This window comes from Pristiophorus japonicus, chromosome 2, assembly GCF_044704955.1.
Source record: "Pristiophorus japonicus isolate sPriJap1 chromosome 2, sPriJap1.hap1, whole genome shotgun sequence".
In the NCBI taxonomy this organism is placed as follows: Eukaryota; Metazoa; Chordata; class Chondrichthyes; family Pristiophoridae; genus Pristiophorus; species Pristiophorus japonicus.
This window is the reverse complement of record NC_091978.1, coordinates 154705135-154721901: the sequence shown is the minus strand read 5'-3', so window position 1 is coordinate 154721901 and position 16767 is coordinate 154705135. Positions and strand designations below refer to the sequence as shown.

The 16767-nt window shown below is 43.4% G+C and overlaps 1 protein-coding gene across 9 annotated transcripts in view; it reads left to right on the top strand.

Moving 5' to 3' along the window:
* fip1l1a (FIP1 like 1a (S. cerevisiae)) overlaps positions 1-16767 on the top strand; it is a 108876-nt gene that overhangs the window by 53358 nt on the left and 38751 nt on the right. For 6 of the 9 annotated variants that reach the window (XM_070870021.1, XM_070870036.1, XM_070870031.1 and 3 more), the window contains 4 exons: positions 2322-2427; positions 7557-7722; positions 15334-15360; positions 15766-15817. In XM_070870021.1, the coding sequence (XP_070726122.1) occupies positions 2322-2427; positions 7557-7722; positions 15334-15360; positions 15766-15817 (351 nt within the window). The remainder of the gene's footprint in view (positions 1-2321; positions 2428-7556; positions 7723-15333; positions 15361-15765; positions 15818-16767) is intronic. The other 3 variants (XM_070870024.1, XM_070870047.1, XM_070870038.1) reach the window with 1 other exon arrangement.

The following is a 16767-nucleotide window of genomic DNA, read 5'->3' as shown; positions in this document are numbered from 1 at the left end:
CCCCCCCCCATTCCTCAAGTTATGTATTCATCTTAACTATCCTGCTATTTCTACTCTGACTAGCACGTTGCACTGGTAGCACTCCTGAGATTACTACCTTTTGAGGTCCTACTTTTTAATTTAACTCCTAGCTCCCTAAATTCAGCTCGTAAGACCTCATCCCGTTTTTTTACCTATATGCACCATGACAACTGGCTGTTCACCCTCCCCCTCCAGAATGCCCTGCAGCTGCTCCGGGACATCCTTGACCCTTGCACCAGGGAGGCAACATACTATCCTGGAGTCTCGATTGCAGCTGCAGAAACGCCTATCTATTCCCCTTACAATAGAATCCCCTACCACTATAGCTCTCCCACTCTTTTTCCTGCCCTCCTGTGCAGCAGAGCCACCCATGGTGCCATGAACTTGGCTGCTGCTGCCTTCCCCTGATGAGCCATCTCCTCCAACAGTATTCAAAGTGGTATATCTGTTTTGAAGGGAGATGACCGCAGGGGACCCCTGTACTACCTTCCTACTCCTGCTCTGCCTGATGGTCACCCATTCCCTATCTGCCTTTGTAACCTTTACCTGCGGTGTGACCAACTTACTAAACATGCTATTCACGACATCCTCAGCATCGCAGATGCTCCAGAGTGAATCCATGCGCAGCTCCAGTGCCACAATGTGGTCTATCAGGAGCTGCAGCTGGACACACTTCCTGCACACATAGCGGTGTCCCTGATTTCCCACATAGCACAGGAGGAGCATGACACGGGTCTGGGCTCTCCTGCCATGACTTAACCCTTAAATTAACTTAATTTAGCAACAATGCCAAAGATTTCCTACCGAAAGGAAAAAGAAAAATACTCACCAATCCACCAGCCAATCACTTACCCGCTTGGCTGTGACGTCACACTTCAATTTTGATTTTTTTTTAAAAAACTTTTTGTCTCTGCGCTAGCTGGCTCCTCCGACTCTCGGGGCCCCTTTTACGGGCCTCTCGATCGTCCCGCTCCTGCTCCTGTGGCTCCTCCGACTCTTGGGGCCCCTTTTATGGGCCTCTCGATCGTCCCGCTCCTGCTCCGCTGGCTCCTCCGACTCTCTGACCCCTTTTATGGGCCTCTCGATTGTCCCGCTCCAGCCATTTCTCTTGCACATTTTATTCAGCTTATGAAGTGGTGAACCTCGCTTCTCCAAAGCATGACTAATCTGTCCATCTTTTCTATCCCCTCCCTCCTTACTATCTAGAGAATTTATTTTTAACTGTGCAGAGATTCGTTTAACGGGAGGGTAGAGAGCTTGTGAAACTACGATGAAAGTAAGGTTTTTAAAGATTCATGATTAGGATTTACACACAGCATTCTGAAATCAAGACCGCCTACTGTTACCTCGGTAATATCACCTATCTCTACCTCTGCCTCAGCTCATCTGCTGCTGAAACCGTCATCCATGCTTTTGTTCCCTCAAGACTATGAGGTAACTATTCCAATGCTCCCCTGACCGGCGCCTCATCTTCCATCCTCTGTAAACTTCAGCTCATCCAAAACTCTGCTGCCTGTATCCTAATGCACACTAAGTTTGTTCGCCCGTCATCTTTGTTCTCGTTGACCTACATTGGCTCCCAGTCCAGCAATGCCTCAATTTAAAATTCTCGTGTTCAAATCTCTCCATGGTCTCGCCCCTCCCTGACTCTGCAACCTCCTCCTGCCCAATAACCTTTTGGGATCTCTGCATTCTTCCAATTATGCATCTCTGATTTCCTGCACCCCGCTCTAGAATGCCCCCTCTGCCTCGCTACCCTTCCCCCCCCTCCTTTAAGATACACCTTAAAACCTGCCTCTTCCTGTCCTGATACCTAATACGTTAAAGGTGGTATATAAATGCAAGTTATTGTATAAGAAGTGATCCGAGAACTATTTCAGAAAAAGTGTAATTGATATATGGAATAAATTACCAGAGAATACTATTGAAGCAAGCATTATAAATAGGTTGGAGAAAGCTGGATTATTTCTGGGGGAAAGGATGGTAGAGGGTTTTTTTGGATCAGCCAAAAAGGGGTGGATTTGTTGAGCCAAATGATCTTGTCCTATGCTTTAAAATTTGTAGTTTCCCATTTCCTAGTTTGAATGAGTGTTTATTACTACTATCTTCAAGATAGCAGACCTTTTATTAACTCTTAATGGATAAGCCTGAAATGTGTAATTTGTAGTGGGTACTTGCTTGTAATGCATTTAGGGTCATTGTTCAGTTTACATAAAATTTTAATTTACTAATGTTGCTGTTTACAAAATCATCCAGATTATGTTTGTTGCCACTAGCTTAATCGATAACCTGTTTTTCAGAAGGCTGTCTGGGTCCATCGAGGTTATTGGAGGCCAGTTAATTACCATTGCTCGTGTGGAGGGCCGACGTCGGGACAGGGGTGGAGCAGATGAAAATGCTATCCAGGTTTGTTTGCTACTTGTATACAAATAATCCAAGAATTAATCTTATGTTTTATGCAAGATAAGTATTTTCTGGGCTTTTTTTTTTAAAAAGGACTGTAGTTTCATATTGCAGCGGAGGCAATTCAAATGATTTGCTGTGTAAGAATAAGTCTAGCCATTAGTACATTTATTTAAAAAAAAAAAGTAAAACTTGCAAACAGTTTCTATAAACTTGAACTGTGTTTTTTTCACAAGTATTTTTGTTGGAAGTGGTAGGTGCTGATATTCATGTTCTAACTGGCAGGAAAGATTTGATGTTTGTTGAAATTCTCGAGAGCTGAGTTTAATGTATACAATTCTAGAAGTGTCCTGGTTGTACTTCCATTCTTTTGCATAATTAGCCTCGTGTGCGATTCCTGGGGTACGTTATCAGCACATCCAGTATTTTTAATCAACTGAAGTGGAGCAATGAAGGAGTGGAAGTTTGGTGCCATTCATAATCGGGTTGAAATTTAAAAATACTGTTTTTGTGTGGGTGGGGTCAGGGGTGGGGGAAGTCAAGTGAAGAGTAAGACAAGTAAGTGAGTTGGTGCATTTTGTAGTGATTTAATGTAGAGTTCAGGGAGTTGCTTATTAAATCTAACATTTAAATTTCAAAATCATTGCAGTTTCCTCTCCAGCCTATAGTCAGAATTTTACAGCACAGAAGCAGGCTGTTCAGCCTAACCGGTCTTTGTCGGTGTTTATGCTCTTTACAAGCCGACTTCATCTAACTCTACCAACATATAGAGCGGGGGGAAATTACCCCCTTTAAGGGCAGTTGCCGCCTCAATGGGATGGTAAGTCCTTTCCGCCCAGGGACAGGCAGCGGGGCCGACCCATCTACAATTGCCCCCCCCGAGCCGGGGGCGACAGGAACAGGTTTCCGCCACGTCCTGTGTTGCCCCGTCCGGCGGTGACTCCTTTTCCGACCCGTGGTTGCGCAGCTGCCGCCGGTCGGTGCCCCCGACAGCTTCACGTGGTGGGAAGCTGCCAGCGGCTGGGCAGGGAGGGTGCACAGCTGCGGCCGCCATTTTGTTTTAATTGTCGGCCAACAATAGCGGTCGCTGGTTCAGCCGGGCCTCCAACAGGCAGCCCAGCGCCCCCTCTTGGAGGTACATTGCTTCGCGATGCAGCACGTCCATGTTGCGCTGATGTCGATCACCATCCCAAGACCGCCTCCAACGGGCGCAAGAAGGCAGTGTCAGAGTTAAAGAGCCCAATTTTCCACCCCTTCTCTCTGACTCCTGCCGGGTGGTGATAATTTGAATTATCCGACCTGAGCGGAGGGCATTTTCCGGCCCATAAAGTCTAAACTTTGTTAAATAATGGTAAATGCAGTGGTTTGTAGAATTGTCTTTGAAATCTTAGAACTATGGCCACTTGAGCTTGCTCTGCCTTTCAGTAAGATCATGGGTGAACTTCTACATCAACTCCACTTGCCCACACTATCTCCACATCCCTCGCGTCCCTTCACACCCAAAAATCTGTCGATCTCAGCCTTGAATATACTCATTGACTGAGAGCCCACAGCCCTCTAGGGTAGAGAATTCTAAAGATTCACAACCCTCTGAGTGAAGAAATTTCTCCCCTTCTCCGTCCTAAATGGCTGACCCCTTATCATGAGACTATGAGCCCTAGTTCTAGACTCTCCAGCCAGGGGAAACAATCTCTCGGCATCTACCCTGTCGAGCCTTTTGTACGTTTCAATGAGATCACCTCTCAGTCTCCCAAATACCAGATAATATAGGCCCATTCTACTCGATCTCTCTGTAATTTGTGTACAAGGTCACCCACATTTCTCTGAATACCAAAATTTCACAATCTCACCATTTTTAAAATATTCTGCTTTTCTATTTTCTTAGCAAAGTGGATAACTTCACACTTCCCCCTCTTTATCCTCCATCTGCCACCTTGTTGCCCAATTATTTAACTGGTCAATATCCCTTTGCATGTTCTTTGCATCCTCCTCACAGCTTACGTTCCCACCTAACTTTGTACATCAGCAAACTTCGATATATTATACCCGGTCCCCTCATCTAAATCATTGATATAGATTGTAAATAGCTGTGGCCCAAACACTCATCCTTGCGGCACTCCACTAGTTTCACCCTGCCATTCATCCTACTCCCTATTTTCTGTCCGTTAACCAATCCTCAATCCATGCAAATATATTATCCCCAATCCCATGAGCCCTAATTTGTGCAATAACCTCTTGTATGGCACCTTATTGAATACCTTCTGAAAATCCAAATATATTACATCCACTAGTTTCCCCCTTATTTACCCTGCTAGTTACACCCTCGAAAAACTATAACGGATTTCTCAAACATGACTTCCCTTTCATAAAACCGTGTTGACTCTGCCAAATCATGTTGTGATTTTCTAAGTGTCCTGTTGTCATGTCCCTAATAGTTTAGCATTTTCCTCGCTTCCGATTTCAAGCTAGCTGGCCTAAAGTTTCCTGTTTTCTCTCTCCCTCTTTTCTTGACAGCAGGGTTACATTTTCTATCATCCAATCCACTGTGACTGTTCTAGAATCTGGAAGATCAAAACCAGTGCATCCACTAACTCTGCTGCCATCTCTTTTTAAAATCCTAGGATGTAAGCCATCAGGCCCACGGGATTTGTCGGCTTGTTAGTCTCATTAAATTCTCCAATACTTCTTCATTACTAATATTAATTACTTTCTCACTGTCATTAGACCCTTGGTTCCGCACAATTTCTTGTATGTTTGTGTTTTCTGCTGTGAAGACAGGTACAAAATACTTGCTTAACGACCCTGCCATATCCTTATTCCCATTCTTATTTCTCCTGCCTCTGCTTCTAAGGGACCCACGTTTACTTTCGCTAATATCTTTTTTTACATACTTGTAAGAATTCTTGCAGTCTGTTTTTATGTCTCTTGCTAGTTTACTCTCTCATTCCATTTTCTCCCTTTTTTTCAATTGCTTGCTCAGCCTTTGTTGATTTCCCTCTTAATCCTCAGGCTTACTACTCTTTTTGGCAACATTGTAAGCCTCTCTCAATCGAATACTATCCTTAACTTCTCTAGTTAGCCATGGTTCTACCACTTTTCCAGTACTTTTTATTCCTCAAGGAAATGTATATTCATTGAGAATTATTAATTATTTAGATGTTTGCTATTCCTTATCTACCATCATCTCTAATACAATTTCCCAATCTAAACTGAGCCAACTCGCCCCGTAATTCCGTAATTGGCTTTGTTTGAATTTAGGAACCTGGTTTCGTATTTAACCACACTGTTCTCAAACTTAATACAAAATTCTATCGTATTCTCTTCACTCTTTCCCCAGAGAATCTTTTTACTAAAGATTACTTAATAACCCTGTCTTATTATTCAAGACTAAATCTAAAATAGCTTGTTCCGTAGTTGATTTATTGACATTGTTGTAGAAAACTGTCTCAAATGCATTCCATGAACTCGTCCTCCAAGCTGTTTTTGCCAATTTGGTTTGTCCAGTCTATATGAAGATTCAAGTCCCCCATGATTATTGCATTACCCTTGTTACATGCTCCTCTAATTTCCTGATTTATACTCTGTCCAATACTATGATTGCTATCAGGGGGCCAATAAGCTACTCCCACCAGTGTTTTTGCTCTTTGTTTCTTCGCTCACCCATACTGATTCTACATCCTGTTTTTCTGGGCTATGATCCTTTCTCACTACTGCCTTTATCTCATCCTTTATTATCAGGGCTCCCACACCTCCTTTGCTTATCTTTTCTAAAATTCAAGTATGCTGGAATATTTAGTTCCCAACCTTGGTCGCCCTGCAACCACGTCTCAGTAATGGCTACTAGATCAAACCCATTTATCTCTGTTCCATTAACATAGAAACATAGAAAGTAGGTGCAGGAGCAGGCCAGTCGGCCCTTCGAGCCTGCACCGCCACTCAATAAGATCATGGCTGATTATTCAACCTCCGTACCCCTTTCCTGCTTTCTCTCTATACCCCTTGATCCCTTTGGCCGTAAGGGCCATATCTAACTCCCTTTTGAATATATCTAACGAACTAGCCTCAACAACTTTCTGCGGTAGAGAATTCCACAGGTTAACCACTCTCTGAGTGAAGAAGTTTCTCCTCATCTCGGTCCTAAATGGCTTACCCCTTATTCTTAGACTGTGAACCCTGGTTCTGGAACTCCCCAGCAACGGGAAGATTCTTCCTGCCTCTAACCTGTCCAATCCCGTCAGAATTTTATGTTTCTATGATATCCCCCCTCATTCTTCTAAACTCCAGTGGATAAAAGCCCAGTTGATCCAGTCTCTCCTCATATGTCAGTCCTGCCATCCCGGGAATCAATCTGGTGAACCTTCGCTGTACTCCCTCAATCGCAAGAACGTTCTTCCTCAGATTAGGAGACCAAAACTGAACACAATATTCCAGGTGTGGCCTCACCATTTCCCTGTACAACTGCAGTAAGACCTCCCTGCTCCTGTACTCGCATCCCCTAGCTATGAAGACCAACATAGCACTTGCCTTCTTCACCGCCTGCTGTACCTGCATGCCAACTTTCAATGACTGATGTATCATGACATCCAGGTCTCGTTGCACCTCCCCTTTTCCTAATCTGCCACCATTCAGATAATCTGCCTTCGTGTTTTATCCACATTATACTGCATCTGCCCACTGACCTAACCTGTCGTATAAATACGTATAAATTTACCCTTCCCTCAACTCTCCCTCCCCCTTATTAGTTTAAAGGCCTGTAAATCTAGATGGTAATATTGAGATGATCTTTCTGTATCTAAATGGAGTTGATCATTAAAGCATGCACAAAGTTGCAATATCAACTTGTAAGGGCTTCAGTTAAATATTTTCTCATTTGTACTTCTAAAATAACAGGTGGAGTCAAGATTGAGGCACAGTACATAGGCACCTTCAATCGCATCCCTCTAACACCCCGTAATCTCCCATAAAAGCTTTTAGAATAAACAAATGCATGTGAAGGTGGCTTTACTAACTAACCAACTATCATAAGTTCAAATGTTTGACTTGATAATTTGAGTAGCTTCTTTCTAGGTTTACCATAACCTTTTCGAGTACATCTAATTCTGAATTTAATTATCTTTTCTTTTGCCCAAAAGGTTCTTGGAGACCACGCAGTAGCAGAATTTAATAACAACACTGTTACAAAACGTCCTCCATTTATGCCTCCAGGGGCACCTCCGCCTCACCTAACTGGTCCACCTCCCCCATTCCTGCCCCCTCCTCCACCTGTCAATGCGGGACCTCCAATTCTTCATCCACCAGGTCAGAGTTCTGCACTTAGTTCCGGTATCGAAATGCACATTTTCAGTTTGGTATTTGGTTTCAATGTCTGCTCATGAGTCTGAGAATTTTGGATCCTGATTCTGCATAGAGTACTGCATGCAGGGTTAAACCTCAGCTTATAGATAATTAAAAATAGTTTTAATTGTCGTTGAACTGGGGCCGTGCGTTCATTTTATACTTGGAGGTGAAAGGCAAACAAAGTACTTTCAATGCAAAATGTTTGATTTCCCCCACGCCATTTAGTTAATAATCTACTGAAGTAATTTTAGTTTCTCCCAATTTAGTTAACTGGCACTAAGGCCCAAAATGCCAGGTCTTCATATTGGGAGGAAAAAATCTGACTGAATTTCCTTGGTCCAGCTTCATGGAAACCTGATATTCCAAGCCATACAGCTAGTTAGCTAGTATTTGTGGTGGATTACTTCGTAGTCAATTCCACAGAATCAGGAAAGGTGGTCAGGAGCCCTTTTTGTCTCGGTACCTTGTTTTAAAAATAAATACTAGGACGTCATCCAGAACCAAAAGGAATCAGGTAAAAGAGATTTTAAGCCACTGTGGCATGTTTTCTAACTCGTAATACTTTTATGTTGAAAGTACTTTTGCACCCTCCTTTTGGTTATGGTCTCTTTTAAGAAAAAGCTCTTAATTGTAAAAGCATGTTGATAGTGGCTGTGCTTGGTCATAATAAATGTACAGTGCTGTGCAGAATTCATGGATTCCGTACAGTTTTTTGTCAGTATTTTTAGCTGATGGTTTTTGACAGTGTAGTTCCCTGGAGAGCTTCGATTGATAGAATCATAATTTATTTGTGATTCTGTGATTAGTGTATGGGCGGGTACTAATTATTGACCCAAGGCAAGAAATAGATTTCTTCCTTGTATAAATGCGCAAATTTGCAATGAAAGGATTGAAGAACACGAAGATTTCTTTTTTTTTCCCAACTTGAAAAATGCACTTTATATTTATTTGTAAAGCTTCAGAACCCGAAGCTCCAAATTGGCATCTGCTAAGTTATGTGGATTTGGCTCATGCCTAGCTATATTTTAATTGTGCCGTTTCCAGTGCTTAATCTTCAAAGCAGTTTCTAAAATAGAACTTAAAATCTGTTGGGTTCCTTGAAAAAAGACTGCTGTTACCTGTGAATAGTATGCCTGTGCCAAAAACATTAACTCACTACAAATATAAAACATCCTGTGGAAGACTCTTTGAAATCTGTATTAAACACAGCACCACTTAATCAGACTTTATTTTATTAACCTTATAGTTTGTGATGTCCAACTTTTAGTGAGCTTTTTTAAAAAATTAACTTTTCATGTACATCTTTGCTTTTATATATAGACTATTTAAAATTTTTTAAGAAAAGAATTTCTATATTGGAACATTTTTGTATTATTTACTGTCATATAAGTTACCTATCTGTTGCTTTGTAAATAAAGAATCCTTCTACCTGAATTTTTAAAATCAATTAGAGTGTGGACCCTCCATATTCCAGACTTAATGACGCAGAAATTAAGGTCGGAGGCTTCCGGCGGGTGGTTCCTTCCTGGTAGTCCCGGAGGAACATAGGCCTCAAGTTTCCACATGATTTGCTCCTGATTTTTAGGAGCAACTGGTGTAGAACGGAGTATCTTAGAAATCGGAATTCTCGTCATTTAGTTTGCTCCAGTTCTAGTCAGTTAGAACAGGTTCACTTTGGAACAGAATTTCTTTTTCAAAAGGGGGCGTGTCCGGCCACTTATGCCTGTTTTCAAAGTTTCGTCAGTGAAAACTTACTCCAAACTAACTTAGAATGGAGTAAGTGAAGATTTTTGTACGCTCGAAAAAACCTTGTCTACACTTTAGAAAATCAGGCGTAGGGAATCGGGGGGGGTTTAAAGGGAAGTTTACAAACATTAAACAATTCAGTTTTACAAATAAAGAGCCATCAATAATAAATGATAACTACATCAATAAATCAACCAATAAATCAATCAAAAAAATTAATAAGAAATTTTTTAAAATCAATAAATAAAACATTTTCTACTTACCGACTGCAGCACCGGGAGCCCTCCAACAGCATGCTGGGATGCCCCACCCAGTGTGTCTCTGTCAGTGTCTCTATCTCTCTGTCTGTCTGTGTGTGTCTCTCATTCTCTGTCTGTCAGTGTCTGTGTTTCTGACAGCGAGGGGAGGGGGTTAGAGGGAGGGGATGGGGGGGGGAGAAGGGGATATGGGGGGGAGAAGGGGATGGGGTGGGGGGGGGAGAAGGAGATGGGGTGGGGTGGGGGTGGAGAAGGAGAAGGAGATGGGATGGGGGTGGAGAAGGAGATGGGATGGGGTGGGGGCGGAGAAGGAGATGGGGATGGGGGGGGCGGGGGGGAGAAGGAGAAGGGGGAGGGAGGCTGAACGGGCCGGGCCCGAGACTTCGGGCAGGGCCCGTCCACAGCACCAGATTTACAGGTAGGTGGCGTTGGGTCGGATCGGGGGGGGTGGTGGGAGGGAGGTCGGTTCGGGTCGGGGGGAGGAAGGTCAGATCTGATCCAGTTCGGGGGCGGGGGGTGGAGCGGGAGTCGGGTCGGTGTCGGGTCCGGTCCCGAGGGGAGTGGGGAGCGGGAGTCGGGTCGGGTCCGGGTTGGGGGGTGGGGGGCGGGTCCGGTCCGGGGGCGGGAGTCGGGTCGGGTTGGGAGGAAGCAGGAGCTGGCTGTGGGAGGAGCCTTATTCACGCAGCCCCAGTGAGGCCATTCAGCCAGGGCTAGGGGCTGCGTGCTTCGTCCCCTCCCACAAAGTTTTGGGCGCCTGGAGCTACTGCACATGCGCGCCCACTGTAGCGCGCATGTGCAGAGGTCCCGGCACTATTTTCAGCGCAGGGACCTGGCTCCGCCCCCTACAGCTCCTGCTGCGCTGTAAAAAAACACTTCACATATAAAAAAAACACTTCACATATTTTTAATTAATTTAAATTGAATTTAATTAAATGTTTAGACAAACAATTTTTTGAATTATTAAAATATATTTTATGAGGTAAAAAAATAAACTTACTTTAATGAACAGGGTTTTTAATATAAAAATTATTGATAACATTTTATTTTTCTATCTTTTAAAACTCTTGCACAGGTAAAAACAGGCCATAATGCCTGCTTTTACCAGGCGTAAGAGTTTGAAGGATATTCACTGGGCAAGAGTTGGGCAAATAGCCCAAATCTCTGCCCACGAAGGCCCTTCCCCCGGGGATGCATTGGAACTGTCAAAAAACATTTTGATGGTTCGCAAGAACCGGTTTTCGGCTTGTGCGTCAAGAACCGGCACTTGTGGGGCCTCTACAGATGTGCGCACATAGAGACTGTGATTTTTGGCCCATAGTCAGTCGGAAGTGGAGATTTCTGGAAGTACAGTGCAATGTATAGGTTTGAATGGCTGTGTCGGCCCAATTTGGGTTGCAACAATTCTGAGTTGACTTGCTTGCAGATGGTTGTCTTTTTCACACTGGAACTTATTGTAGTCCAATTGAGGGTTACAGCTGCATAGCATATCAGAACTGAACATCTTTCTGATTAAGAATAGTTGATGTTTTCAAAGGTTTCCATATAGTCTGCACAATTAATAAACTCTCAATAAAACTAATGTGGTGATGAACTTAATTCACATTTTGTCACTGGAGTTTATGCTGGATTAATTTGAGTGCACCATAAAATACCTAAGCACATACTATAGAAGTGTGTGTGCATTTAGTTTGAATCTGCAGCCTTCCGTAGAAGTGTTGGTTCATTTTTGAAGTATCCAGAGGAAGTTTGTCTTACCCAAATTATTATTTGTAGAGGGCAATTTTTCCCCATAGCTTAGTTATTTAGTAAGCATTGGTCTAAGTGCATGCTGAGTAGTTCAAGTAAAACAAAACATACTGGTCACCCATAAAATCAGTCGTGTGGTGGCTGTATCTTCAAATGTAACGACTGGTCAATTTTAATCTTCTTTAAGATCTGACTTCGTTTCACTTATTTACAGAGGAATAAAGCTGGAAACTGCATTGAATAAAGCTGGAAACTGCATTAAATAAAGCATGACCAGAAAGAAAAATTTATATTTCTGTGAGCACAAAGTTAATCCCCTTAATCTCTCAAACTCCCTGTGCTTTTCATGGCCATTAAATATGACATACTGTGGCACATGTACAGTTATTTATATTTCACCACAATTTTAAGTGAAAGTTATTTTTTGTCCTCCTAAAAATTGGTTAAATCAAGATTTCACTAATTCATACTCTATTAATTTATAAAGTGGAGAAAAGGTCAAATAAATCATTCCGTGTGCCTACCCTTTTTGAAAAAAGCTTTTGTACCTGCTGTTACAGTATGGAAGATGCACATCTGGCACCCTGTTAAAAAAATAATAAATTGTTCACAGATGGCTTTCTTCTGATGTTGAACATTTAAAACTGATTGCAACTTCATGTTTCAAACAGTCTTTTTAGTTCCATTGATCCTTAAGGGTCACGTTATCAACAGTGACATAAGCTGTTTTGGAAAAAGATGTGGGATTTTCGCCACCATTCTGCGCCTTTTGTTTGGCCTACGCTGTGTTTTTTTGGAGCAAACTAAAATCTGCAAGTTTTGCCAAAGTTTCTGCGCCATCCGAAACCACTTGCAGCCGATTATTTTAGTTCCTGATTTTTTTGATGTCAGAGGGTGCAGACTGTGCTATTTTTGGTCATTTAAGCCAGTTTGGTCAACTAGGATTTTTTCACAAACTGCGCAGTGTACTATTCTGAAAAACCTTACCTGCATTTCAGAAAATCGGCACAGAGAAAAGAATCGGCACCGAGAAGACGCCATTGTTTTAGTGGAGCTGAAAACATAGCACCAGGGGTGGGGTCCTTACGGCCCGTGTTGGAAGCAGTGGAGCGGGGGTCATTCGGCCCGGGATAGCACCGGGGGGCGGTGGGGGGGGTGCATTCGGCCTGAGATAGCAGCTGCACCGGGGCTCTACACAAAAGCGGTAACCTAATTTTATTCGGTCTGTTCCATCTAAAATTAAATAAATAAACATTGCAGAGTGTGATAGTTTGTCACTACAATCTTCTAATAAACAGAGTGAAGAGATCTTGCCAATGGTACATATAATATGTACCTGCATCTGTCTTGCTGCATCTTGTATGTTTCACTTTGCAGCCTCAGCCCTTCAGTGTGTCGCTTGTTACCCTGACAACCTCAGTTTTTTGGCGCAGACCTTGAGGACAATCTGCGGCACTCCAAAATCAAAATTTATATCGGTGAAACTTGGAATTTTTTTTTGGTGCAATTGGTCACTAAAAGAAATCGGATGTACCGCTACAACTGCGCCAAAAATCGGCCATGTGGAAAGTTGGCTCCATGGAATTATACAGTTTGGGTTGCATTCCTTGTTTAAAGTTTGTTTTTATTAAGAATTTTGTTGTGATTATGCAAAGAGTTTCAGAATTACTGTAGACAGTCCATGTATTGTGTAGTTAAAGTAATGCAATCTCTGAACTGTTCCAAATGTATTTGGAACGTTAATTCTAGTTAATCTTTTTACCCTGAACACACAGAAGCTCAATGGGTGCTTCTCTCCTTTTGCCCCCTCAATTATTTTATTCTTCTCTTGGAGGATCTGAGATATGCTGGGGCAAGGTTCCATGGTTACAGGCCACCATCCGCCATCTTGTCTAAGTAACTATTCATGTAAGCCATGCTAGTGAGTGGCAGCTGGCTATTTTACCATGGGAACGGAAATCACGGGAGCCTGACATTTTTGTTATTCAATAGAAACATAGAAAATAGGTGCAGGAGTAGGCCATTCGGCCCTTTGAGCCTGCACCGCCATTCAATGAGTTCATGGCTGAACATGCAACTTCAGTACCCCATTCCTGTCTTCTTGCCATACTCCTAGATTCCCCCTAGTAGTAAGGACTACATCTAACTCCTTTTTGAATATATTTAGTGAATTGGCCTCAACAACTTTGGTAGAGAATTCCATATGTTCACCACTCTCTGGGTGAAGAAGTTTCTCCTCATCTCGGTCCTAAATGGCTTACCCCTTATCCTTAGATTGTGACCCCTGGTTCTGGACTTCCCCCACATTGGAAACATTCTTCCTGCATCTAACCTGTCTAAACCCGTCAGAATTTTAAACATTTCTATGAGATCCCCTCTCATTCTTCTGAACTCCAGTGAATACAAGCCCAGTTGATCCAGTCTCGCCATCCCGGGAATCAGTCTGGTGAACCTTCGCTGCACTCCCTCAATAGCATGAATGTCCTTCCTCAAGTTAGGTGTGGCCTCACCAAGGCCCTGTACAACTTTAGTAACACCTCCCTGCCCCTGTACTCAAATCCCCTCGCTATGAAGGCCAACATGCCATTTGCTTTCTTAACCGCCTGCTGTACCTGCATGCCAACCTACAATGACTGATGTACCATGACACCCAGGTCTCGTTGCACCTTCCCTTTTCCTAATCTGTCACCATTCAGATAATAGTCTGTCTCTCTGTTTTTACCATCAAAGTGGATAACCTCACATTTATCCACATTATACTTCATCTGCCATGCATTTGCCCACTCACCTAACCTATCCAAGTCGCTCTGCAGCCTCATAGCATCCTCCTCGCAGCTCTCACTGCCACCCAACTTAGTGTCATCCGCAAATTTGGAGATACTACATTTAATCCCCTCGTCTAAATCATTAATGTACAATGTAAACAGCTGAGGCCCCAGCACAGAACCTTGCGGTACCCCACTAGTCACTGCCTGCCATTCTGAAAGGTACCCATTTACTCCTACTCTTTGCTTCCTGTCTGCCAACCAGTCAGCACACTACCCCCAATCCCATGTGCTTTAACTTTGCACATTAATCTCTTGTGTGGGACCTTGTCGAAAGCCTTCTGAAAGTCCAACTGCACCACATCAACTGGTTCTCCCTTGTCCACTCTACTGGAAACATCATCAAAAAATTCCAAAAGATTTGTCAAGCATGATTTCCCTTTCACAAATCCATGCTGACTTGGACCTATCATGTCACCTCTTTCCAAATGCGCTGCTATGACATCCTTAATAATTGATTCCATCATTTTACCCAATACTGCTTTAGCTTTCTTTTCACAAAATGCTTTATATTGAAGACCTAAATTGTATGTGCCTTTCTATTTTTTTGTGCCTTTTAAAATAAATAGAGTTAGCATTGGATATAGGATCCTTTCATTATCAGCATTGAACATTCCTAAATCCAGTATAGCACAGGTTAGAAACAGAGCAAAGCTTCCTCTACACTGGACTAACCATGTACCTTTAATTTGACCTTGGAAGAGTGCTTGCTATACTGCCTCAGTATAACATTTCCATTTACCGCTCTAGCCACCTCTGTGTCTGAGTTACTTTGCCAATGTATGCCAAGTTAGATGTTTTCATGCCCATTGACTTTTGATTGAGGGGCACTTTGGTCTCATCAGTTTATGCTGGATTATAATCCAGGCCCCAGAGTGAAAGAACAAAGTGCTAATCCATTTAGCCACCTAGTACCCATCTTTTACATTTATGTATACAGAAAAAAGAAAATACTGATGTACTATATTGTGTTAGTGATTTAAATCTCTTCTTCCCAGGAATGCCTTTAACTACACCACCACCAGGTATGGTTGCATGTTTCTACCTAAACTGTTGTCATAATACTCTAATATGTATTTATTTGCATTTATAGCGTTCTGTTGGTGTAGATACTTTATTCAGTCCATTGGATTTTAGTTCAGTACAAACCGTGTGCATGTCGATATGTGACAAATTGCTCTCATTTTCAAGTAAGAGCTATAAATGTGAAAACTAGAGCCTATAGAAAACCTTCAGTACAAGTTAAACATTTTTTTCCAATGGTAATATTAAAATCTTGCTATATTGCAAATTTTCTGGATTAATTTTTTTCCTTAAGTGGGCACATGGTACATTTATGGAGTTGGTGCCATAATTTAGGATATTTTGTTAATATGCTTCAGAGTTAAATGCTTCTTTTTAAAAAAAGTTACTTTCATGTTTTTTTTCAGGTTTCCTGCCTCCACCTGGAGCTCCACCACCTTCACTTGTGCCATTAGAAAGGTAAATAGAAACTTCACCGATTTTTAACAATTCAATTTAATCCAAATGCAAGCAAGTACCATTTAGTGAGATATATAGTCCATTTTATTTCCATTTTTTTCCCTTTCTTCCTTTTTATATTCCTGTTTCTTCTAACCCTTGAAAGGCAGCTCGAATGTTTCTATGGCTTTTGATTCTGCTTTATGGTCAAGGAATAGATGGATAACTTAATAGAATTATGGAAATTACAGCACCATAGGAGACTCTATGGGCCCTAGTTTCCACAAGAAAAAAAACGGGCGCCCCTCCGAGCTGGGCGCCCGTTTTTCGCGCCTAAAACGGCGCCTAAAAAAATCCTCAGTATTCTGCACCTACTTACAGGTCCTCTGGCCCTCGGCGCAGCCAGCATGAGCTGTGGGGGGGCGGAGCCAGGTCCCGGCGCTGAAAACAGTGCCGGGACCTCTACACATGCGCGCTACAGTCGGCACGCAAGTGCAGTAGCTCCAAGCGCTGAACTGTGTGGGAGGGGCCCGAAGCACGCAGCCCCTAGCCCTGGCCCAATGGCCTCACTGGGGATCCTCCCACGGCCAGCTCCTACTCCCCGCCTGACCAGACCCGACACTCGCTCCCACCACCCCCCCCCCCCCCGCCGACCAGATCCGACCCGACACCCGCTCTCCCCCCCCCCCCCCCCCGACCCGACCCGACACCCGCTCCCCCCGCCCCGACCCGACACCCGCTCCCCCCCCCCCCCCCGACCCGACACCCGCTCCCCCCCCGACTGACCCGACCCGCGCTCCTGTTCCCCGACCCGACACCCCTTCCCCCCCCCCCCCACTCTCTCTCTCTCTCTCTCTCTCTCTCTCTCTCTCTCTCTCTCTCTCTCTCTCTCTCTCTCTCTCTCTCTTCCAACCCCCCCCTCTCTCTCCCTCCCTCCCCCCCCCTTTCTCTCCCTCCCTCCCTCCCTCCCC